Source organism: Cervus canadensis, chromosome 17, assembly GCF_019320065.1.
Source record: "Cervus canadensis isolate Bull #8, Minnesota chromosome 17, ASM1932006v1, whole genome shotgun sequence".
NCBI lineage: Eukaryota > Metazoa > Chordata > Mammalia > Artiodactyla > Cervidae > Cervus > Cervus canadensis.
In genome coordinates this window covers 46,094,503-46,120,112 of record NC_057402.1, presented here as the reverse complement: position 1 = coordinate 46,120,112, position 25,610 = coordinate 46,094,503, and the positions used below count along the sequence as shown (strand labels likewise).

Sequence of the window (25,610 nt, the reverse complement as noted above, 5' to 3'; positions counted from 1 at the left end):
GATTTTAAATTAAAAGTAATACATGTACATAGGAAAAAATACAGTACAGGAGGGTTTGTAATTAAAAGCAACATTCCTATATTCTACCCTTCCCCTCTCTAGTCTCACTCTTTTCCAAGTCAATCACTTTTTTAAAAATTCAATTTTTAATTTTTTTTGGCCGTGCCATGCAACATGTAGGATCTTAGTTCTCCAATTCCTGGTTGAACCCCTGCCCCCTGCAATGGAAGCATGGAGTCTTAACCACTGGACTCCCAGGGAAATCCCAAGGCAATCACTTTTTATTTATTTTTTTTTGCAATCACTTTTTAAATGGCTTGTTTTCAGCTCTTCTGGTGGTTACCACTCATGGAACCCACACTTCTGCTGTCATTCTAAGCCATCCGTACATTCCTCTTTTATTTTTATCTGTTTATTGGTTTTGCTTGGTCTTCACTGCGGTTCGAAGGTGTTCTCCAGTTGCGGCGAGCCGGAGCTCCTCTTTGTTGCAGTGCATGGCCTTCTCATTGTGGTGACTTCTCTTGTGGAGCACAGGCTCTAGGGTTGAACCTACGCCCTAACAGGCCCGAACAGGCTCTAGCGAACATGGGATCAGTAGTTGCAGCTTGAGGGCTCTAAAGCACAGGTTTAGTTGTGGCGCTTCAGCTTAGCTGCTTCACAGCATTGTGGAATCTACTTGGATCAGGGATTAAACTCATGTCCCCTGCATTGCCATGGCAGGCAGATTCTTACCCACTGTACCACCAGGGAAGTCCTTATTTTTATTTATTGTACTTTCATTCTTACATCACCAGGATTAACAACTATATCCTGTCCTGTTCTCTAACCACTGTTTAAGTCTATACCTTGACTCTGCCACTTATCAGCAGTGTTTAGATTAGGACAAGCTTCCTTTCCCACTTAGAACTCCCGACTCTTGTGCAACTAAGGAGCATGTTCACTGTACCCAGACAGATTATTTTGTACATTTTATCAATTACGCAAAGTGCAGCCACTTCCTTCATTTTCTAGTTGACCTCCACTCTCTTGTATAATCTTTCTCCCGGAGTTTCCAAGTGCCTTTCTTGTTTTGTTGTTGAGAAGTAACATTTGTGGCCTTTTCTATCATCAAAACCAAAAAAAAAAATCATTTCTTGTTCTTTCTCTATATTGCTTGGGGCTTATTTTTCCGACTTTCTGTTAACAATTTGTACAGACTGCTTCAGGATGCTCCCCTGGAGAAGCGCATGGCAACTCACTCCAGTATTCTTGCCTGGAGAATCCCATGGACAGAGGAGCCTGGCGGGCTACAGTCCACAGGGTTACAAAGAGTTGGACACAACTGACTGAGCACGCATGTAAAGACTGCTTACTGTGACTCTGGGATTTCTTCTCCCTGGACCCATGGGTCTGTTCCTGTTTATGGTATACATCACATCATCTTCTTTGCCTGCGAGTCTCCAGGGTTGCTGGCATTAATCTGATGTCCTTTTGGTTTTGGTTGTTTTTTTCTTTCCGAAGCTTTTGGGAGTATCTCTGAAGAGGTTCGGAATATGCCACAATGGCATCAAAACTATTCTGAGCAGATGGCATCTGAGTTCCTGAAATCTATCTGCCAAAAAGCAGACACTCCCCAAAGAACTCAACTGTCTTAAATCCCCCCCCTCCCCTGCCTGCCCCGGAGCAACCAGAGAAGACTGACTCTCATCATCAGAGATGAGAACTTTCCATACAACACCCAGACATTGCTGCAAAAATGACCACATTCCCCACCTCCCCATCTTTCTCCTAAGGGCCCGTTTATCTCTCCCCATCATTTGTTTCCTCCTAACCCTTCCTGCCTCTCCTTCCCCTATTAAAATGGTAGCTATGTCTGATTCTAACGGCTCCTTTGAGTCACATTTTCCATGAACTCCCATTACATATCTGATTAAATCTGTTCTTTCTCTTGCTAATCTGCCTCCCTAACTATAACAGAACGGAGAAAAGGCTTTTCCTCCCTCACATCTCTTTACTCTTGGTATTCTTAAATCTCATCTTATAAAGCATTTATTTGGCATTAAGCAGGCTTTTCTTTTCTTTTTTTTTTTTTAATTTAAATTTTGGCACACCACACAGCTTGCAGGACCTCAGTTCCCTGACCAGGGATTGAACCCAGACCATGGAAGTGAAAGTGCCGAATCCTAACCACCAGGGAACTCCCCCAGTGGGCATTTTAATTAAGGCTTTTTTCCTTTTCTGAGAAATTTCCTTTTACTGTTGGTTTGATTATTTCCTATTTCAAAATTTTGTCAGATTTTACATTTCCTAAGAATTGATCTGTATTTTCTCTCTCACATTTTCCATATATTTTTGCTGAGGTCTTGAGAAAATTTTCTTGATGTTGTCTTCCAGCCTTTCTACTAAATTTACTTTGTCAATCATTTAAAAATTTTAACAGCTCTTTCTCTCTTTGTTTCTTTTCCATACTCAGTCATGTCCGACTCTGTGACTCCACGGACTGCAAACCACCAGGCTCCTCTGTCCATGGAATTCTCCAGGCAAGAATCCGGGGGTGGGTTGCCATGCCCTCCTCCAGGGGATCTTCCCAACCCAGGGATCGAACCCAGGTCTCCCGCATTGCAGGTGGGTTCTTTACCATCCAAGACACCATAATATTCTATTATTATTTGTCTTTGTGAAGATACTAATGAGGAGTTCTCCTTCTTGTCTCCCCAGAAGTACTGCCTATTTTCTAAATTATCTCTATCACCAGGATCAAATATGTTACTTCTTTGGCCTTTCTCTTTTTTCTTTGTGGCATGCAAACTCTTACTTAGGGCCTGTGGGCTCTAGTTCCCTGACCAGGGATCGAACCCGGATTCCCTGCACTGGGAGCACGGAGTCTTAGCCACTGGACCACCAAGGAAGTCTCTGGTCTTTACTTGATTATCTATTTATATTTACTCTCCAGGGACCAGATTAAACTTTTTAAGTGGATTTCTTATTATTTTGTATCTACATCTATTTCCCCCCAAATTCCTCCTTTAAAATGGGATGTCCAGTTTGCTTTAGGGTAAATGTGCTGGGTGGCCCCCAACTTGGCTGTCTTTCTGCTCCTCAAGCAGTTTGTTTATCTTTGTTCTAGAATTAGTTGCAGGCTGGTATTCCATGCAGTTCTTCTGTGAGCAGACTTTCTTCCAACTGTCCCCTCCTATTTGGAGTTCCCTTGCTTTCACTTCTACCCCTAGACCTCTAAGACCCCAGGTTTGGGGCCTGGTGACAATGGCATTCCGCCTGGTTGACAGTCCCTTGGCTATAACTTTCTTCTATATTTATTTGCTCTGTGATATATCGAATTTAATTCCATTTATCAATATGCTTCCATTCATTTTGTAAAAGATTTTTAAAACTTCTAATCTGATGATGGTCTCTTTCTGGTTCTCTATGCTGCTATGGATTGAATCCTCCTTCTATTTCCTTGCTACTATTTTAAAAGGGCCTCAAGGAAGAAAAAAGAAGACAGATAGTTAATGCTCAAGCTGCCGTCCCAAACTAGAAGCCCAGTGAAGTTATACTCCACTCACTCAGATGAAACTGCATGAACTTCCTTATTTTCTTTTTCATTTGTGAAAACTCATTTTAGTGACTTATGTAAATTATATAAAAATACTGCTAAAATGCATAAAATGGCTTTTCTTTCACTACTCTAAAAGGTTTTTATTCTAAAGCCCTTAAATTCTTGAAGAAAACAGACAACAGAGGTGTTTCTATGTAGCTGTAATGATTTCTTTAATGTTCACTTTTAATTGATGTAATTCAAACGATAAAACAGCTGACTTACCCAAGAAAATGTCGACCAGCATGTTCATAGTAAACCTCCCAGAAGGACCAATATGCTTTATATTTCTTATTCCCTGAGATGAACTGTGTTCTTGAACAAATCTTACAATATTTTTCACATCATCGGTCACATCTTTTGTCTTAAAATCCTATGAATAAAAAGAGATTACCTTTTAATATTTATTTATTATCTTTTACTGTTATCTTTATAATTAAGATAACAATACCTAGACTGCTAGGGTTTAATACTAACTGAAACAGTCCCACAACATGCAATTTCCATACTAAAACCAAGGCCAAAAACTAAGGACGTTGCGAATGTTCCTTCTTTTCTAAGTTTTTATATTAATCTTGTGTCTAGAACAACGAGCAGTCTACTATATCTATTTCGTTAGTTTCACAGAGAGTTACCAGAGAGCAGTCTGTGGGTAGAAATATTCTTTTTTTCCAAAATCCTTCATACTTTCTCTGTCACTTACTGTATGATGACCTCTGGAACGAAAAACATTGTCTAACCATGCAAATGTATGAGTTCTGATGTCCTTTGGGTCTTTGGTGCCACAGTAAATCCTTTTTGTTATTTCCAGTCAGTTCCCCTTCTCACAGCCCTCAGTTGTCTACAAACTCTGCCAACCATTGTTTCTTCTTTGCTCTTTGAATTTTATTTATTTTTAGTTTCTTTTTTGGCTCTGCTGTGTCTTCTCCAGATGCGCTTGGTGAGGAGGTGGCTCCTCTCCACTGCAGTGTGCTGGCTTCTCACTGCACTGGCTCCTCTTGTCGCAGAGCATGGGCTCTAGGTGCGGGGGCTTCGGCAGTTGCAGCACAAGGGCTCAGTGGTTGTGGAGCATGGGCTTAGCTGATCTGCAGCATGTGGGATCTTCTTGGACCAGGGACTGAACTCGAGTCTCCTGCACTGGCAGGTGAACTCATCCATTGGACCACCAGGGAAGTCCCTCTGCCTTCCTCCTGAAGTCCCCATTACTATGTGATGTTTTACTATCATCACATCACAGCAATGCTGAGCACCCACAGTTCTCAGAAGTGGCATTGTGCTTCTGTGCCTCTGTATATGTAGCCCCTCTACCTGCTAATCCTTGCTCAACCCCCGCAGTCCTGAAGACAGGTGGGTTTTTCATCCTACACTAAGACCTGGTAGTGATTCTGAGGCTCTCTCTGGCACTGTCACGAGAGAGTGCCCCCATCGCTCTCTCCAACCTGACCCCTGCCTTAATTCTTGGTGACTTAGTGCACAGAAATGATTCTCCCTCATCTTGGCCTTGGGCAACGTGATCTCCTGTGCTCTGGTGATCCCATCCTCCACAAATGTCAGCCACTCCAGCCACTCACTCTAATGGTCACATCCACTACCTTAGTCTTACTAATACCAGCAACCCTCTGTTCTCTGACCATCACCTCCTACCTTTCAAACTCAGGCCAGCTAGTATGCTGACTACAACAATCCACTGGGACTGCCTAGCCATTGATCCACACCCTCAGATGTTCTCTAAGGACTAAGGTATTCAGTTGATATCCCAGAGCCAATCTCTCTCCTTTGTTTAATTATAACACCACCTTTCACGCAACACCTTCAACTCCCTTGCCCTTACGTCTCCTAGTTTGACAAAGACATTACATCCCATTCTCCACCTCTTCATGCCTGTATCTTTGTAGCTACACCTGGCTGGAGAAACACACAGACAACTGTGCTGTTTTCACTTTTGATTTCATGGCATCACCGACTCGATGGACATGAGTTTGAGCAAGCTCCGGGAGTTGGTGATGGACAGGGAAGCCAGGTGTGCTGCAGTCCATGGGGTCGCAAAGAGTCGGACACGACTACTGAACTGAACTGACTTTCACTTTCAACACAGGGCCACAGACATCAAGTGCTCCCTTTGGTGATCATGACACGTGTGTGGTCTATCCTTCCTCCATTCTCTTAGAATAGAAGTCAGCAAGTTATGGCCTTTGTGCTATACACCTGCTTTTGTAAATCAAATTTTATCAAAAAGGACCATGGGAAATTGATGTATTTATTATGTTTTACATCCCCCTTTGGGCTAAAACGGCAGAGTTGAGTAGTTGGGACAGAGACTGCCCACGAAGCCTGGAACATTTACTCTCTGGCCCTTTAAGATAAGTCTGTGGACCCGTCTGATTTCACACTCTTTGTTTCCTGCATTCACCTTGTTTCCTACTTTGCTGAGAAAACTGAATCGATGGGAAGAAAGCTTTCACAAACTCCCTCTACTACATCTGTCTCCAGTGCCTCTCCCACATTTTCTCTTCTTCCTTCCTGTTATTACAGGTGAACTATCCAGGCTCCTGTCTGAGCCCATCTTGGTACCCTAGACAAGCTCCCAGCCCCCCTCGCCAACCCAGGGACCCTGCTTCAGCACACCTTCCTGTCCTCACACATCAGTTTCCATCCTCTGTAGGTACGTTCCTTTCAGCACACAACTACAGCACTTCTGTCTTTTCCTGACTCCAGCTCCCCTGGCAGCTACTGTTTCTCTGTTCATCCCTGAAACAAAACTTGAAGGAATTTTCCATAAGCACACTGCCTCCAGCTTTGCCCCTCTCCACTGAAACTGGTCACGTACAGGTCCCGTATTTCTGGGGGCTATGTTCATGGGGACGGCTTGGTCCTTATGATACGGGGCTTGGCAGCAGTGCGTGACCTGGTAGCAGTCCCTTTTCCCTGAAGCTCTTCCACACTTAGTTGCCTTGCTCTTCTTCCTACCTCACTTGCTCTCTTTCCTGGTCTCCTTTCCTAATTCTTCCTCTTCTCCTCAGGCTCCTGAAGTACCAAGGCTCAGTCTTGAATTTTCTTCTCTTCCATGCAAATGGAAACCACTGAAGATTTCATCTGCTTTCATGACTTTCAATTCAACCCCCAGGCCAACCACTCCCAGTTACAGTATCACCAGTTTCTTTTCAGAATTCCTCAATCTAAGATAAGAGTATCTAACTCACTGTGCCCCAGGCCAAACTCCTGATCTTCCCTGCCAGTAGGTCTCCTCTGCTGAGGGTTGCTCCACTTGGCCAATCTCTCTGCCCTCCAGATAATGTTCTGGCTGGTTGTTACCTTTCCCCTGACTAACTCTTAACCCCCGACAGGCCTGTGAGTTCCCTTGCTATCTCTCAAACATACAGGCACATCCCCACCTCAGGGTCTTTCGTCTTGGCTTCTGCCAAGAATACCCATATTTGAGAGCTGCTCAGCTAAACTCCCTTCAAGTTTTTGCTGAGGTCTCATCTGTAATAGAACTTCCTAGGGCCACTGCCTCCTAAATCCCATTTATCATTCCTGACTCTTTACGCTGCTGTACTTTTCACCAAGGCTCTTCCCTCTTCAAAAGACTCTGATGCTGGGAAAGACGGAGGGCAGGAGGAGAAGGGGGCAACAGAGGATGAGATGGTTGGATGGCACCATCAACTCAATGGACATGAGTTTGAGCAAACTGCAGGAGATGAAGGACAGGGAAGCTTGGCATGCTGCAGTTCATGGGGTCTCAAAGAGTCAGACACGACTGAGCAACTGAACAGCAACAATTTCCCTCTTCACATGTACTTATAACGTATATTGTCTTTATTCAGCCTTCCTCTGCTTGAAAGTGAGCTCCCCAAGAGTAGGGATCTTCATATGCTGTTCGGTGACATATCCCAAACTCCTAGAACAGTGTCTATCACAGAGCAGGCACTCAACAAATATTTGTTGAAGGAGTGAACAGATTAGTCACATCTACATAGTAGGTGGAGATGGCCAGGAATCCAGAGAGACAGAGTAAACTGCCCTCTGCTCGGCTAGGGCTGCCTATCTGTAACTGGATTTATAACACGGCATCACAACGATATGAATACAAACATGTCTGTCTCTCCTGTCTGTGAAACCCTAGCACCTTGCACAGACATTTCAAGTAATATATAAAACAAGAAAATGCTCCATAAACTGTGAAGTAGAGAAGACAAGGATTGAATTTAACCACCTCCCAAGGTTATTTTTAGGAGAGATGATAGCAAACTTCATCTCGAAGCAATTGCCATTATTCTTTATAGTTTTTTAAAACCAATTTACACAGTAATCTAATTGACCTGAATTCAAACACATAAGTATACTAGTTATAACCCTTTTGAGAATGGGATGTTTAAATGTAATTACAATCGAATGGAAGTTATTCTAGCTGCCCATATTGGATCTTTTTGGAAATTTATAGATTAATGACATTTCTAAAATATTCTATAATCACTGAAACAGGTACAGTATATACTTTTTAAACAGGTTTCGAATTCTAAGGGTATGTCACAGAATTATTATCAAAATGTTTCTATTTCAATTAACATGGGGAGGAAGCCACTGTTCCCTTGTTAAACTCCTTAGGGCTGACCTTATTGCAACCTAACTTGTATCTAACTTTTCTAAATTAAGAGAAGAAAAAAAAATCTTGGTAATTTCCTTATTATAAAGAATTTAAAACTTGCTTATTTTACCTTTGTTTTACAGCAGTTATCACATGAAACATCTGGGTATTTCTTACAAAAATGAGAATTAAATTCATTTTCACCAAAGTAAGCCAAAAGCTGTATTCTCCTACATTCTGTTATATTTTCACAGTAATGTACCATGCTATACAAATTATTGAAGTGGGTCTCTCGTGTATGACGATTTCCATCTTTTTCCACTAAAAGAGATGAAGAACATAGTAAAACATACTTATTAAAATAGAAAAATTGAATATACCACAGACATATTTAAAATAGGTTCCTATAATTCTAAATATTTATATTATAAATAACTGAATGTTTATGTTCATCTCCAAGATTCATCTCAAGAGAAGACTCTTAAACGTTCCTTGGACAGCAAGATCAAACCAGTCAGTCCTAAAGGAAATCAACCCTGAATATTCATTGGAAAGACTGATGCTAAAGCGAAGCTCCAATACTTTGGCCACCGGATGTGAAGAAGTGATTCACTGGAAAACACCCTGATGCTGGGCAAGACTGAAGGCAGGAGAAGGGGACGACAGAGGATGAGATGGCTGGATGGCATCACTGACTCACTGGACATGAGTTTGAGCAAACTCTGGGAGATGGTGATGGACAGGGAACCCGGGCATGCTGCAGTCCATGGGGTTGCAAAGAGTCAAACATGCCTGAGGGAATGAACAACCACCACCAAGAATTTAGTTTTACAGGAATAAACACAGGTTGTCAGGAATAGCTGAAAACATTCTGCAACTCTTCATTATTCCCAACGATAACTATCTGAACTATATCTACTACATTTATCAAGACAGGTATGAACTAAACCTAGCATCCAGAGTGAGCCAAGACTGGGGCCGTGGCATTGGGCCGTGCATCTTCTGGAGTATTTGGGATCAAAGTGGTGAAGCCACTGGTTCTGAAACCGTGTGTGAAGGACCTCCTGGGCCAGGGTGGGTGCTGCAACGAATGCACAGGGCTGCTGGTTGGTACTTTAAATTTAAGGGAAACACAGCAACACCTAACATCTGTTGAACTCCACATACACAACCAGTTTGGGGTAGTTCACAATGAACTTGTTGTTTAGTCACTAAGTCGTGTCCAACTCTTGTGACCCTACAGACTGTAGTGCGTCAGGCTCCTCTGTCCATGGATTTCCCAGGCAAGAATACTGGAGTGGGTTGCCAGTGCCTTCTCCAGAGGATCTTTCCGACCCAGAGATTGAACCTGCCTCTCCTACGTTGGTACGTGGGTTCTTTACCACTAAGCCACCAGGGAAGCTCTCACGATGTGCTACGTTCCTTCTAATGACATTGTTACTGTTTTTTATTTAAATTAAATTTTTTTTGTTTTCCTGGCCATGCCAGGCAGCATGTGGGATCTTCGTTCCCTGACCAGGGATTGAGCTCTCACTTCCTGCATTGGAAGCGTAGAGTCTTAACTACTGGACCACCAAGGAAGTCCCTCTAAATAACACTGTGAAACTGAAGTTCTGGCAGTTGCTATCATGAACACAATTACCTCCAAAAAAATCAACCTGAAACAGGAAATGAGGGTGGTAGCATCCATTCTGATTCTAAGGTTTGAGAACAACATGTACATAGTTTTCATTCATAAGCAACTGTGGTTTGTTAAAAAGGATGTAAAAAAATTTTTCTGCTTTATGAGTATTATTTTTTTCAGATGGCCTCTAAGTATTTAGGGTTTAAATACTTACTAAATTATTTGGACCTAACTTAATATAGGTTCTTTTCAAAAACACACTAAAGTTTAAAAGTTTCATTTTTTCACTGAGAATGATCTTGGTATAGTGCAAGGGAGGTGAATCTTGGATTCAGATGAACCTGGATTCCACCAGGGCTCTGCCACTTATCTAGCTCTGTATTTCGAGGAAACTCTTCTGTAAAATGAGGAGAGTAAGAGTAGTGTCTTTTAGGGGTCTTGTGAACATTCAGTGATGTACGTAAAGCATTCAAGACAGTGGTATACAGTAAGTAAGTGCTAAGGAAACATTATCATCACTATGACTACCCTCCCTACTACCGCTGCTGCTGCTGTTGGAAGCAAGTTACAAAACCTTTCTGAAGTTCACTTTTCTCTTGGGACTAACTCTATCTCTGAAGTCGGTGGTTGGGAATTCCCTGGCAGTCCAATGGTCAGGACCCTGCCCTTGCTACTGGTTATGAGCAAAACAGGTCAACACTATTTGGCACAGAGCTTGGTAAGCATCATTTCACACACTCAGTTTTCTTTGCCAGAGTTCCTTCAAAAGTAGTCTCAAAACAGCCAAGTTTACTTATTTATCTATTAAAAGGGGACTGGTTCAATAAACAAGGCGTATGATTCTATAGTATTCTATATAGTCAAGCTATGTGTACTAGTTGGAGTCATAGTTACACCCTAGTGTTGACTAGAAAAAAATCTGGTCAATATACATATATATTTTAAAAAAGCACATTTATATAATAACTATAAATAGAGTGGGCTTCCCTGGTGGTTCAGAAGGTAAGGCGTCTGCCTGCAATACGGGAAACCCGGGTTCGATTCCTGAGTTGGGAAGATCCCCTGGAGAAGGAAACGGCAACCCACTCCAGTACCCTTGCCTGGAAAATCCCATGGACAGAGGAGCCTGGTAGGCTACAGTCCATAGGGTCACAGAGTCAGACATGACTGAGCGACTTCACTTTCTTTCACTATAAGTAGAGTATAACCTTTAAATCACTATGTTGTACATCTGAATAACTCAACAATACTTCGGGTGGGGGTGGGGGGGGGGAACACGCATAATATAATAGCATTTACACTGTGAAATACGTGCATTTGGGAACGTAAATATCAAACATAAGTCACTGCCTAAAACGTAAAGCAATTACACCCCAATTTTAAAAAAATTATTAAAAATAAAAAGATACTGTTTAACTCCAGTGGGGGAGTCAAGAGATGGGATATGAGAGGGCTCTATAGGGGGTTTATTTCCTAACCTGGATGGGGGTACATGATAGCTCATTAGTTTTTCCATTTTACCTTTCTGCATGTCTGAAATAAACGTTATATACAAGGATCCAGACAGAAAATGGGCCCGGAATGATACAAAGGAAATTAGTAACTGGAGTTATTTCTTAGGATTGGACTGTATACAAGGCCTGGTTTGGAAATTTTCATCTTCAACAAGTTGAACAACATCTTTATCATAAAGATGACCTAAAATAAAACTTCCATATCTACGTAAGTGCCTCTATTTTAAGGATCACTGGACCAAAAGCACCATGACTGCAGGGGTGGACGTCATGGGACTGAGTGGGACAGCACAGGTCCCCCAGGGAGCTCAGCTTACTCAGGATAAGCCTCTTCAGCCGGGTCACGTCGTGGTAGGTGTAGAAGAGTATGCAGTGAGAGATCTCCCCGTCTCTTCCGGCTCGGCCAGACTCTTGGTAGTAACCCTCCACAGACTTCGGGAGGGAGGCGTGGATCACAAAGCGCACATCCGGTTTGTCAATGCCCATTCCAAAGGCAATTGTCGCACAGATTACCTGATGTAAAAGCAAAAGCCAGTGAGGCTCTTAATGTATCTGAAGGAACATTTTAATAACAGATGCTTTGAAAAGCTTCATCCTCTATTTTACTTAATTTTTTAAAAAGTAATTTTATTATTCATTTTTGGCTGCCCTGGGTCTTCATGGCTGGGCTTGGGCTTTTTCTAGTTGCCGCTCTTGGGCTCTAGAATGCGGGCTCAGTAGTTGCGCACGGGCTTAGCTGCCCCACAGAATCTTCCCAGACCAGGGATCAAACCCATGTCCCTCAGACTGGCAGGTGGATCCTTAAACACTGGACCACCAGGGAAGTATTCCTCTCTTTTACTTTGAAATGTACTCTATACAAGATTCTAATAACTTGGTTTCATTACTGAGCGTGACTAATTAGAGATTTTCATGCTGTTAATTTGCAACCCTGTTCAGGCCCAAGAAGGCAGGGAGAAACTTGGTGTGGCAGGCCCTTGCTTGCATGACTAAGTGTTGCCACCACGGGAGCCAAGGTCCTCCCGATGTGTTGCCACTTTTGCACTCTCATTTTTTTGATGTGGATGTGCAAGGGTGGTGCTCACACGGCCATGATATCCATAATGCCCTGATAACCGTGTGGCTCTGAAGCTCTGGGTGTTCCCAGGGCTGTTGCTGTCGGGGTCACTGCTGCTAGTTTTTCCAATGGCTCAGGAACAGTGGTGTTCTCACCTGCTCCAGGGCTTACTAACCGTTTTTCCAGCTGATCACACACCGGTTCCTTTTATTCATCAGCTGGTTTCAGAATCAAAATTTGTGAATTTTTTTATTGAAACTCAGATGAACAAAAAGCACGAGAGCTGTTTATACTAGAAAAGAAAAAAAGACTAGAGACTGTGGATCTTGGCCTATGCAAGTTACTCAGTGGAAGCAAAGTGGCACTTAAATTTCAGGAGCCTGATAAATCAGTTTTTAGTAAAAAATCATCTTCAAGCCTATCTGTTTCAGTGGCAAATTGAGGACTTATAACCTAGCGGAAGACACTGTACCTCCAGGCAACATTACCTTACACAAATAAAGCTGCAAGTCTTTTTTTAGGACCTAGAAAGATGAATTGCTGCTTCAAGAAGAGTATTTCAAAAAACAACTGGACGATGTGGCAGCCAGGCTGAGGCTAATGACATGATTTCAGTCACTGTTGGTACCAGACCCAGGAACTGCACAGCACGGAGCACATGGATGGCAGATAGAGCGCTCATCCACACTGGGAACACCGATGGCCTGTACTTTAGGTCATCCATCCAATGAAATTTACGGCACTGTGATCAAAGGAGAATCTCCCTGGAAAGGGAAGGTCTACCGCAGCCTCAAGAGGTGGGAGAGCAGGTGGAGAGGCTGTGGAGCGAGCTGTGCCAGCCCACAGGTCTCCAGGAAGCCTGGGTGCACCTCCCAGGGTCTGCTGAGCACAGCCCCTCCAGGGAGCCCGCAGGCTCATGAGGTGGCAATGACACCAACTCCTCCTGAGCCTCTCTACTTCCCCTAACTGGGAACACTGGCTTTGCTGAACTGATAATTCCTTCTTTATATCTGTGTGGCTTTCAAAGTTTCAGGGAACCATCATTTCTTCGTGAAGAAAACCAACCAAGTTTTATTCTATCCCACAAATCTAATAAGATCAAGGCTGCCCAGTTGGTCATTACACCTTGACTGTGAGGATTAGCTGCTCTGAGGCAGAAACAATTAGATTAAAAAAACTGAATTAATTGATCAAAGTGTTTTATACATAAAAATATGTATATTGTAGAATATACTATATATAAATGGGCTTCCCAGGTAGTGCAGTAGTAAAGAATCCGCCTGCAATGCTGGAGATGCAGGTTCGATCCCTAGGTTGGGAAGATCCCCTGGAGTAGGAAATGACAAGCCCCTTCAGTATTCTTGGCTAGAAAATTCCATGGACAGAGAAGCCTGGCAGGCTACAGTCCATGGGGTCACAAAGACTTGGAAATGACTGAGCAATTGAGCACGTACATATATATAAAGAATTAAAGAAGTTAGACAAATTGACTTGCTTCTTTTTTCTTATCAGTTTTCTATCCGATTTTTTTATGGTTCAGATTACACACTTGAATCACATTTTTTCCTGCATTCATCTATCGTTAACATTCCAACATTTTCATACCATTAAAAAATTCTTCATAATCCATTTTTAATGGCAGGAATGTACTGTAATATAACCAATCATGGTCTCAGAACATTTATTATTAAAAATAACACTAAAGTAACTTCCACACCTGTTTCAGATTTGAGTACAGTCCATCATACTGTTTTCCAGGAAGGATCTCAGGACTACTATAGGAAATTGCCTCTCACAACACTGTTCCCGCCAGTTAATAAAAGTTTGCAGATACGGAAGGTAAAAATCTCTGTTTTAAATGTTAATTTGATTACTAGTAAAGTTGCACTTAAAATAAATTTGTATTTAGCCCTCTGTAGTTTCTTCCTTTCCAATAGTCTCCTGACAGCCTCAGGTAATTGACTATTTGAGACTCATGCTTCTCTTATCACATTTTTACAAGGTCTTCATTATGTTTTATTTTTGAAGATATAATTCCCAGTTTGCTGTTGCCTTTTGGTTTTGTTTATAGATACAGAACTGTTTAGTTGTTTAGGTTTTCAATCATTAAGAGCAGTTACTTCCTGTAGGGTTTGTTTTTAAGTTTAGGTTCTCTTCCACATTTAAAAATATCAGTACTTGTATTTGCCTGTAATTTTTTTTTTTGCCATGTGGTATGTGGAATCTTTGTTCTTGGACTAGGGATTGAACCCATGCTCCCTGCTTTGGAAGCGTGGAGTCTCAACATGAACAGCAAGGGGTCCCTACCTGTAATTAATTTTGATATGAGGACTCAGAATAATTCTCCCCATCAGGTAACCAGTGCCACAAGTTGAATAAACTTCCCTTCCCAATTGTGCTGTGACCCTAGTCGTGTCTGACTCTTTGTGACCCCATGGATTATAGCCCACCAGGCCTCTGTCCATGGAATTCTCCAGGTGAGAATCCTGGAGTGAGTTGCCATTTCCTTCTCCAGGGGCTTCCCAATTAATTTTAAATTTTAATTAATGTATTTATTGTTGGCTGTCTTTAGCTGTGGAGTGGAGAGCTACTCTCTAGTTGCAGTGCACAGGCTTCTCATTGTGGTGACTTCTCTTGTTGCAAAGCATGGGCTCTAGGGCACGCAGGCTTCAGTAGCTGCAGCACATGAGCTCAATAGCTGTGATGCACTGGCTAAGTTGCTCTGCGGCATGTGCAGTCTTCCCAGACCACCCATGTCTTCTGCACTGGCAGGCGGATTCTTTACCACTGAGCCAACAGGGAAGCTCCCCAATTAATTTTAAATACCTTCCTTATCATATACGGTTTTTACATGTTTCTAGTCTATTTTTGGATTTCTGTTTCATTGATCTATAACGTATTGCAAAGGTAGTGTTCATGCGTTATCATTTTCTTGCCAAATTCTTTTGGTTATTTTCACTTGAATGTTCATCCAGGCAAACTTTCAAAAAAGTTCATCAAAGGAAATAAAAACAGTGCAATTTTGATTAGTTAAATATTAATTTGGAAAGAATGTCATCTATAGTTATGTCAGTGAAGAAAAACCAGTGTTTTCTGAACTTCTAAATATCTGAAAAAGCCGTTTTATTGTTTTCAACATATATAACAATAAGCTGAGCATGAAACCCCTCAGTCCCAGCCTTCTAGACACAGTATGTTTCTGTTTTTTTAATTTACTGACACTGCCTCAGGCAAGTCTGTTTCTCATTCTTTATAGAGTAACCTATTTTTTTTATCTTAACGAATACAATTTCTTCAGTTCAGTTCAGTTGCTCAGTTGTGGCAAACTCTTTGTGACCCCATGAACCACAGCACGCTAGGCCTCCCTGTCCATCACCAATTCCCGGAGTTCACCGAAACTGATGTCCTTTGAGTCGGTGATGCCATCCAACCATCTCATCCTGTCGTCCCCTTTTCCTCCTGCCCTTAATCTTTCCCAGCATCAGGTCTTTTCAAATGAGTCAGCTCTTCGCATCAGGTGGCCAAAGTATTGGAGTTTCCACTTCAACATCAGTTCTTCCAATGAACACCCAGGACTGATCTCCTTTAGGATGGACTGGTTGGATCTCCTTGCAGTCCTAGGGACTCTCAAGAGTCTTCTCCAACACCACAGTTCAAAAGCATCAATTCTTCAGCACTCAGCTTTCTTTATAGTCCAACTCTCACATCCATACTTTTATAATCTGAAAAGCATATATCATTTTCTTCCAGTAATGATGTAAATGGAGAAGGAAATGGCAACCCACTCCAGTACTCTTGCCTAGAAGACCCATGGAGCAAAGGGAGCCTGGTGGCCCACAGTGCCATGGGTCGCAAAAAGAGTCGGACACGACTGCGCGACTAATCATCCACACACACACACTACATCCGTACATTACTGGAGAAAACCATAGCCCTTGACGTATGACGGACCTTTGTTGACAAAGTATGTCTTCTGCTTTTGAATATGCATCTAAGTTGGTCATAACTTTTCTTCCAAGGAGCAAGCGTCTTTTAATCTCATGGCTGCAGTCACCATCTGCAGTGATTTTGGAGCCCAGAAAAATAAAGTCAGCCACTGTTTCCCCATCTATTTGCCATGAAGTGATGGGACCGGATGCCATGATCTTAGTGTTCTGAATGTTGAGCTTGAAGCCAACTTTTTCACTCTCCTCTTTCACTTTCATCAAGAGGCTCTTTAGTTCTTCTTCACTTTCTGCCATAAGGCTGGTGTCATCTGCATATCTGAGGTTATTGATATTTCTCCCAGCAATCTTGATTCCAGCTTGTGCTTCCTCCAGCCCAGCATTTCTCATGATGTACCCTGCATATAAGTAATTAAGCAGGGTGACAATATACAGCCTTGATGTACTCCTTTTCCTATTTGGAACCAGTCTGTTGTTCCATGTCCAGTTCTAACTGTTGCTTCCTGACCTGCATAACAGGTTTCTCAAGAGGCAGATCAGGTGGTCTGGTATTCCCATCTCTTTCAGAATTTTCCACAGTTTACTGTGATCCACACAGTCAAAGGCTTTGGCATAGTCAATAAAGCAGAAGTAGATGTTTTTCTGGAACTCTCTTGCTTTTTCGATGATCCAGTGAACGTTGGCAATTTGATCTCTGGTTCCTCTGCCTTTTCTAAAACCAGCTTGAACATCTGGAAGTTTACGGTTCACGTAATGCTGAAGCCTGGCTTGGAGAATTTTGAGCATTACTTTGCTAGCGTGTGAGATGAGTGCAATTTTGTGGTAGTTTGAGCATTCTTTAGCATTGCCTTTCTTTGGGATCGGAATGAAAACTGACCTTTTCCAGTCCTGTGGCCACTGCTGAGTTTTCCAAATTTGTTGATATATTGAGTGCAAGACTTTAACAGCATCATCTTTTAGGATTTGAAATAGCTCAACTGGAATTCCATCACCTCCACTAGCTTTGTTCGTAGTGATGTTTCCTAAGGCCCACAATTTCTTACAACTTTGTAAATCAAACAAATATTCTGAACTATGTGTACATCTAAGTTTTTCCCCAGTGATTCTGAGATGACTCTTAGTTTCTTATATATTTATTATGTATTTATTTATAATACATTTGACTATTCTATCAATCTCAACTCTCCAATTTCATTCTTGGGTATACTTATTATTTTTAGGCTGAACATTACTCCCTGTTGCTAAACATTTTTCTGTTTGGCAAAAAAACCCCACATTTTTTTGTTTTATATTCCTTCAATTTTCATGTTTTTTTTCCTCTTTACACTCTCAAATTATTCACTACATCATTGATTCAAATGTCTGCACTGAATTGAACCATGTGTGTCTTGACATATCATTCTATTTGTTTTGTTTTTTCTTGCATTTTGTTTGCATATATTGAATTTTAATTTTTCCCTTCATGTGAGCCTTTTCATATCATCTTCTTATGGCAAACTGTTCCTAGTTCATACAAGTCTTCTTAAATCTTCCTAAGGATATTAAGTTGATATCCTCTAAGACTTCTTTTTATTTTCCCTCAGAAAATAATTTCGAAAGTTATTTTCTTTCTGAATCTTCAGGGTAATGATTTCTTTTCTTATGAACTGAAAATTTCATGGGCTCCAAAAAAAAGTTTAGTCATTCTCAGATTCATCCTTGTGTCTAGAGGGATCTATCCAAGTGACAGTATGGGATGCCTAGAGTGTTCTCAGCTTCTTTCTTGATCCACTTGGGTGACAAATCTGTCAGAAGTAGATGCTCAGCATCACTAGTTATTAGGGGATGCAAATAAAATCACAATGAGATACCACTTTACATCCACCAGGATGGATATAGTAAAAAAAAGGAAAATAATTAGTGTTGGTGAGGTGGAGGCATTGGAACCTCATACATTGCTAGAATGTATAACTTTATAACTGCTTTGGAAGACAGACAGTTTCTTAAAGAGTTAAACAATGAATTTCCATATGAGTAAGCAATTCTACTTCTAGGTATTTATTTATTTATAAATAAATTAATTATTTACTTTCGGCTGTGCTAGGCCTGTTGCTGTGCTCGGGTGTTCTCTAGTTGTGGCGAGCAGGGGCTCGCCTTCGATGCGGTGCTTGGGCTACTCACTGTGGTTGTAGGGCCCAGGTTTAGGCTCGAGGGCTTCAGGAGATGCAGTTTGAGGGCCCTAGAGCACAGGCTCAGTAGTTGTGGTGCCTGGGCTTAGCTGCTCCGAGGCATGTGTACTCTTCCCAGACCAGGGATGGAACCCATGTCCCCTGACTGGCAGGTGGACTGTTATCCATTGTACCATCAGGGAAGTCCCTCCACTCCTAGGTATTTACCCAACAGAACTGAACATATGTTTACACAAAAACTTGCACAGAAGCATTATTCACAAGAGTTACACAGTGGATACAACCCAGATGTCTTTCAACTGATGAATAGATAACAAATGCAGTACCTCATACAATGGAATATTATCTAGACACAAAAAGGAGTCAAGTACTGATACATACTACAATGTGGCTAAATCTCGAAAACATGCTAAGTAAGACAAATCTATCACAGAAGAATGCATACTGTATGATTCCATTTGTATGAAATGTCCCGGATAGGAAACTCTATAGAGACAGATTAATAGTAGTTAATAGATTAGTGAACTGGGGGTTGGGGGTGTGGGGAGTGATGGCTAGTGGATATGCGGTTTCTTTCTGGGATGATGGAATGTTCTGGAATTAGACAGTGGTAATGGTTGCACAACTTTGTGAATATACTAAAAACCACTGACTTGTAAACTTTGGGAGGGAGAATTTTATGGTATGTGAATTACATCCCAGTAAAATTTTTTTTTAATTTAAGAAAGAAAAAGCAACTTTAGATGTCTCAAAGATCTCCTTTTAATTCCGCCTTATTTTGATGCTTACGACCCTTAAGGACGAAGGAACCTGGCAGACTACAGTTCCATGGGGTCGCAAAGAGTCGGACATGACTGAGCAACTTCACTTTCACTTTCACCTTTAAGGTAAAAACAATTTTCCATCCAAGGTGGCTTATATACTGTAAAATATTGTTTCCTTTATGTTAAGAGATGTTACCTGGCAGCCATCCTGATTAATCCACTTGTGCTGTACTTCATCTCTGGCGGAGTCACTGAGGCCGGCGTGATAAGCCAGGGCAGCAAGGCCATCCTTCTGTAATGTTTCAGCCATTGTGTCACATTCTCGCCTGGAGAGGCAGTAAATTATCCCTGAGTCATCTGCCAAGAAACCAAAACAGTCTTGTGAAATGAGGACATGTAACATAAACAACGAGGTAACTTACACGATGTTCTTAGAATTGTCTGAACTGTAAATAGACCTTCACTTTTCTGACAGCAGAGGAGAATCATACAGGTAGAATAAATCAAGCAAGGAATAACATGTGCTGCAAAAGACAAGATTTGACTTGCAATCCTGTTCCTCCAAATGGACCTGAGGCAGCCTGGCTCTGTTTCTCACTGGCTATACAATAGGAAGGCACTCCTACACAGACTTTGTAGAAAGCATATGGTAATATGTATCAAGAGCCTTAGAAATTCTCCTTCCTTTTGACTCAGTTTCCTTCTGGGAAACAAATCGAAGAAATAAAGTGACCCAAGGACTTATTTAAGAAGTTTTGTTTACAATTTTTGGCGGCATTGTGCAGCAAGCAGGATCTTAGTTCCCCAACCAGGGATTGAACCTGGCCCCCTGCAGGTGGAAGTGCAGACTCTTAACCACTGGACCACCAGGGAAGGCTCTATAGTTTTTAAGATTAAAAAAAAATTTTAAGGGCCAACATAGGACATAATTAAGAAAGAAAGAAAATTACAAGCAACCATTCAGTGTTTTCTAAGTTTTTAAAAAAGACATGAGAACATGTTTAAGATTTAAGAGGTAAAGGGTAGCAAACATTGTATATACAGTAGGCTAATGGAGAGAAAAACACACAAACATTATCGGAAGGAAATAAGCTACAATGGTAAGAGTACCTTAACTTGTCCCATGGTAAGGTTTGTCTTTTGATTCTTTCTTTCCTTCCTTTCTAAATTCTCTTCACTATATTTATTGCCATTTGTATGCACGTTATTTTTAAAAATCAGAAAATAAAAGGCAGTAAAGAAAAAGACACCTCTCTGTGGAAGAGCCAAAGATACAGATACACACACAAGGCTATTTATATTAGCTCCCTGGGTGGTGGGGGGTGGGGGGTGGGATGGAAAAGGAAATTACTTTTTCCTTGACCTATCTCTGTATTATTTGATTTACTGAAACAAATGTGTATACTAATTTTAAAAAATAAAATAGAGATGTTTAACAACAACAACAAAAAATGCTCCATGGAAAAGTAGCTAAGAGGTTACATGGAAAACTACCATGAATTTTGGAATCTCATTTTAGTTAACACGACTCAAAGGCAGACACACTTGGGAGAAGGCGCTAGAAGAGAGCTGCATAATCCACACTGATCGTAGTCAGAAGCGAAGACTGGAGCCACGAATAACACAGGTGTGTAGGAGGGGGTATTCAATACGCTTTTTATTAGGGGTTATTGCTAGCAAGCCAAATGAGACTTTCTAATTTTCAGAACTGAGAGAGCTGCAATATTTTGCGCTATAAACAGTAAGTTAGTGCTACCATGATGAGAAAAGAAATGCTTAATATGAGATTTTATATATTCAACTGTGGTACTAAAAAGACATTTATTTATCACTTCTAGACATAGTTCATCACAAGGCTGTACTCACATGGGTGATGCTTTCTGATCCATTCTAAGCAATCAAATGCCACCTTTTTAGGTTTTTTGGGTAACACGTAGTATTTTAGATTGTGTCTGTTGAAGCTCATGCTAAACCTAAAAGAAGTCAGAAACATAAAATTTCACTATTATGAGAAAATATAGGTTTAGACACCTTCAAAAACTGAACGCTGATTGGGCTTCCCTGGTGGCTCAGTGGTAAAGAATCTACCTGCAAATGCAGGAAACACAGGTTTGATCCCTGGTCCAGAAGATTCCACATGCTTCAGAGAGACCAAGCCTGTGCGCCACAGCTACTGAGCCTATGCTCCAGGGCCTGGAAGCCGCAACTACTGATGCTCAAGCGCCCTAGAGCCCATGCTCCACGAGAAGCCACTGAAATGAGAAGCCTGTATACCACAACTAGAGAGTTGCCCCCACTCCCCAAAACTAGAGAAAAGTTCTCACAGCAACAAAGACCCAGCACAGCCAAAATAAGTAAATGAACAAAATTATAAAAAAAATTAAGCACTGGTTTTCTACAATGCAAACCTAATCATCAAGTTGTCTTAAAGTGAATATAACTACTGGCAACTTACATAATAAAACACAGCTGGAAATTAGGTTAAAGATTAAGAATGGTGATAAGGACGGTGTGTCTATGGTTCTCCATGACAATCAGAAGATGGCAAAAGAAAAAAATATGCAGAAAAGACAGGAGCCCAGTTTCCAAAAATAAGGTAGATTAAAAGCAGAGATGGTTAAAACATTATTTAAAAGATGAAGAAATTCATAGAGAAACAAGACATAACTTTAGGCTACCAATATCCCCCAATTCTAACTGCACAGAAGAGTGGGGGCTTCCCAGGTGGTGCTAGTGGCAGAGAACCTGCCTGCCAGTGAAGGGGATGCCAAGGGACGTGGGTTTGAGCCCTGGGTCAGGAAGATCTCCTGGAGGAGGGCATGGCAACCCACGTCAGTATTCCTGCCTGGAGAACCCCATGGACAGAAGAGCCTGGTAGGCTACAGTCCATGGGGTGGCAGAGTCAGACACAACTGAAGCGACTAGGCACATACCAAGAGTGGAGAGCTGGCTGCAAGGCCCCAGGAGGTGACGTCTGCAGACCCTGATCACTGCCCTTGGCTCTGTGCTCAGAGGGGACATGACTGACTCTGAGACGGACATGCTCTTCATCCTCTGGCTTTCGCTCTTGGTCCCCCACATCCCCTATCTGCTTTGTGAGCTCTACCTTTCCATTATCTCCTTTCTTGTGCTTTAGTCTCTTCTGTGAACTCTTCCCTTTTATCTCTGTGTGTGTACCTGGACCTTCCAATCCTGAAAACAACAAAAGCTTCGCTTGACCCTTGGTACGTTCCACTGCAGCTGGCATCCCACTTTGTTCTCTCCCTCCAAAGGCAGGTTTCTCAGAATCCTCTTGTTCGCCCAACCAACTGGCTTTTGGCATTACCATTCTACCAAAATTGCTTTATCAGAACTTTGAGAAACTGAAGAAGGATGATGGAATTGTTATAGGGTCCTTAGCCCTGGGGAGACCCTGAATCTGCACCAGGTTCCAACATGGCCCCTGGAAGGAGAGAAAAAATGAACTAAGGCATTATGGTTAGAGAATGAACACATCTCAGTGCCTGGGTGGATGGAAGGGAACGAAGATCGTGAACTGCAATAACCTGTGGTAAGGAGGTGGTCTATACACAGTGGGTAGGGATCAGAGGAAGGAAAGATGGGGACTAAAACCACTGCCTTTCTGTCTTTCTAAGTTCAAGCTAGATGGGCCCAGGTTTGGTTGCCATTGACATCAAGATAAACATTTAATTTTAGGACTAAAGAATGCTTCACATGTGAGGCAGGCATGTTCCTGAGGGGACCGCTATGCAGATAAGGTGGCCACGCAGCAGGCGGCAGAAATCAACTGCGTCTGGTACCTGCCCTGGTCTTCTGTCAGATCTCATTCTCTTACCTTTCCTGGTCACTCTCTGCTGTTTGCTAGCCTTACCAAAACCTCTATCAGCTCTCACACCCATGGGGTTTCTCCCCACTTATAGGAGAATCAGCTCCCAAAACGCTTGGCTCTTTCCTTCTTCCCCTGTATTATCCTTTTCAGGGACTGCACTCTCACTGCTTTAAACAGCATGCAAATATCATACCTGTGAGTTCCAACTCCACTCCCACCTTAGACCTCTTTTCAGAGTTCTAAACCACAGTTCAACTTCTTCCAAATCAGTGGTATAAAATTTGGGGTACATATACCCCTAGGAGTTCACAAAGACTTTCTAAAGGTACATGAGCGAAGATAATCTTACAGGAATCAATTTCCAGATTCTGTTTTCACATGTATGAATTTTCCCCTAAAAGATGGATCTGAGGGACCCCCCTGGTGGTCCAGTGGTTAAGAATTTGCCTTCCAATGCAGAGGACATGGGTTCAATCCCTGGTGGGGGAACTAAGATCCCACATGCTGTGGGGCAACTAAGCCCTTGAGCTACAGCTACTGAGCCCCAGCACACCACAACAAAAGATCCTGCATGATACAACGAAGACCGACACAGTCAAATATATAAACAAATATTAAAGACAAACAAGAAAAGATGGATCTGAGAATGCTGATAATCAGGACTTTCTGCTCATTGTTGTTGAGTTGCTAAGTTGTGTCTGACTCTTTTTGCGAATCCATGGACTGTAGCCCACCAGGCTCCTCTGTCCATGGGATTCTCCAGGCAAGAATACTGGAGTGGGTTACCATTTCCTTGTCCAGGGAACCTTCCCGACCCAGGGATGAACCCAAATCTCCTGCAAGGCAGGCAGAGTCTTTACTGCTGAGCGACTAGGGAAGCCCTTTCTGCTCGATACTCCTGCCCCATTTTTTCCCTTTTACAACTGTCTCTCACTTTTGAAAAACAAACTTTACTTTTCACCCATTCTAAACTTTACCATGTGCATTGTTCCAGATGTAAAAACCTCCAAACAAAATGACTGAAATGTAGTATGGGTGTAGGCGCAACTTTCTCTAATCCAAGTACCAGAGACCCCAGGTAGGGCTTCCTGTCTCTCAGTGCTTTACACATTTCTATTAAGAGTAAAGTACAACATCAGGAAAAAAGTATTCTGGCTTTTATTGGGATGACCTGATTTCAGATATACTGACAGGAAGGTGGCGGGAGAGAAGTTGATGCTCACTTTATGAAACTGGCTTCTTTCATTCCTATTGTCATGAAATACATTATGCACAACGTCTCGTGAGATGACTGCTTAACAATACTGTGAAACCACCCCTCTTAAGACATCATGTATATGTACAAACACTAAGAGATCTTTTAGTGCTTGAGATGGCAGAAGACTGTGGTAGACTGCAGCAAGACGGTAGATGAGAGACTTGATACACCCATAGACTATTTTGATTGTTCTCAATTCATTATTTATAATCACTGCCACAGCAAAGGAAATGGCAGTCCTGATAAAATTTAGGCATAAAAAGAATCGCCCAGGAATACAAATGATGTAGATAATTTAAAAACTTGATATGATTTGGGCTTAAGCTGGGAATGGTACATGAGTCTCCCTACCAATAGGAATGCTGAAATGATTATACACAAGAATGGCCTTACTGATTTCCCCTACATTTTACACTACACTTTAATTTCAGAACAGTGTTTTATGCATTAAACAAAAAAGTTTTGGGTCAAAAAAGGGGAGACAAAAGCACATTCTGGTGGAATCAGAATCCACTATATCACTGGTGGGAATGAAAAATGGTGCAGCCACTTTGGAAAGCTCTCAAAAGGTTAAAAATAGTTACAATATGACCCAATAATTCCACTCCTGGGGATATACCCAAGAGAAATTAAAACACAGGTACACACAAAAACATGTATAGGAAGATTACTATGCCTATGTTCAAACCCATGTTGCTCAAGGGTCCACTGTATTCACACAATTTGTTATAATGAAAAAGTTAAATCTCTTAAAGAGTTCATTACATATAACAAATCTTACTTGGCTTGTTGGAAATGAGATGTTTGGAATTAACAGATATTCTAATTAGAGTTCACATCAATTGCTATAAGTGGATAAATAAATGTGAAATGCCTATTCAACAAAGATTGTTAAGCCATAAAAAGGAATGAAGGGATTTCAGGTGGTTTACTGACTAAAACTCCATGCTCCCAATGCAGAGGGCCTGGGCTTGATCCCTGGTTGGGGAACTAGATCCAGTATACTGCAACTAAGAGCCAGCGCAGTTAAATAAATAATTTTTTTTTAAAGGAATGAAATTCTGATATATGTTACAACATAGATGAACCCTGAAAACATGTTAAGTGAAAGAAGCAGGGCAGAAACAGGAAGGAGAGAATGGGTAGTGACACTGAGCACTAGGTTTCTTTCTGGGGTGATAAAAATGTTCTAAACTTAGATTTGGGGGATGGGTGCTCAACCTGTGAAAGTACAACCAACCAGAAATTCTAGCCTTAAAATGGGTGAATTTGGTGGTGTGTCAAATGTGT

At 41.7% G+C, this 25,610-nt stretch overlaps 1 protein-coding gene across 1 annotated transcript in view; it reads right to left on the bottom strand.

Annotated features, from left to right (window-relative positions):
• BLM (BLM RecQ like helicase) overlaps nucleotides 1-25,610 on the bottom strand; it is an 87,229-nt gene that overhangs the window by 12,358 nt on the left and 49,261 nt on the right. The window contains exons 13-17 of the mRNA XM_043490222.1: nucleotides 21,100-21,206; nucleotides 19,430-19,590; nucleotides 11,618-11,813; nucleotides 8,293-8,483; nucleotides 3,803-3,950 (exon numbers count right to left, since the gene is read on the bottom strand). Coding sequence (XP_043346157.1) covers nucleotides 3,803-3,950; nucleotides 8,293-8,483; nucleotides 11,618-11,813; nucleotides 19,430-19,590; nucleotides 21,100-21,206 — 803 coding nt within the window. The remainder of the gene's footprint in view (nucleotides 1-3,802; nucleotides 3,951-8,292; nucleotides 8,484-11,617; nucleotides 11,814-19,429; nucleotides 19,591-21,099; nucleotides 21,207-25,610) is intronic.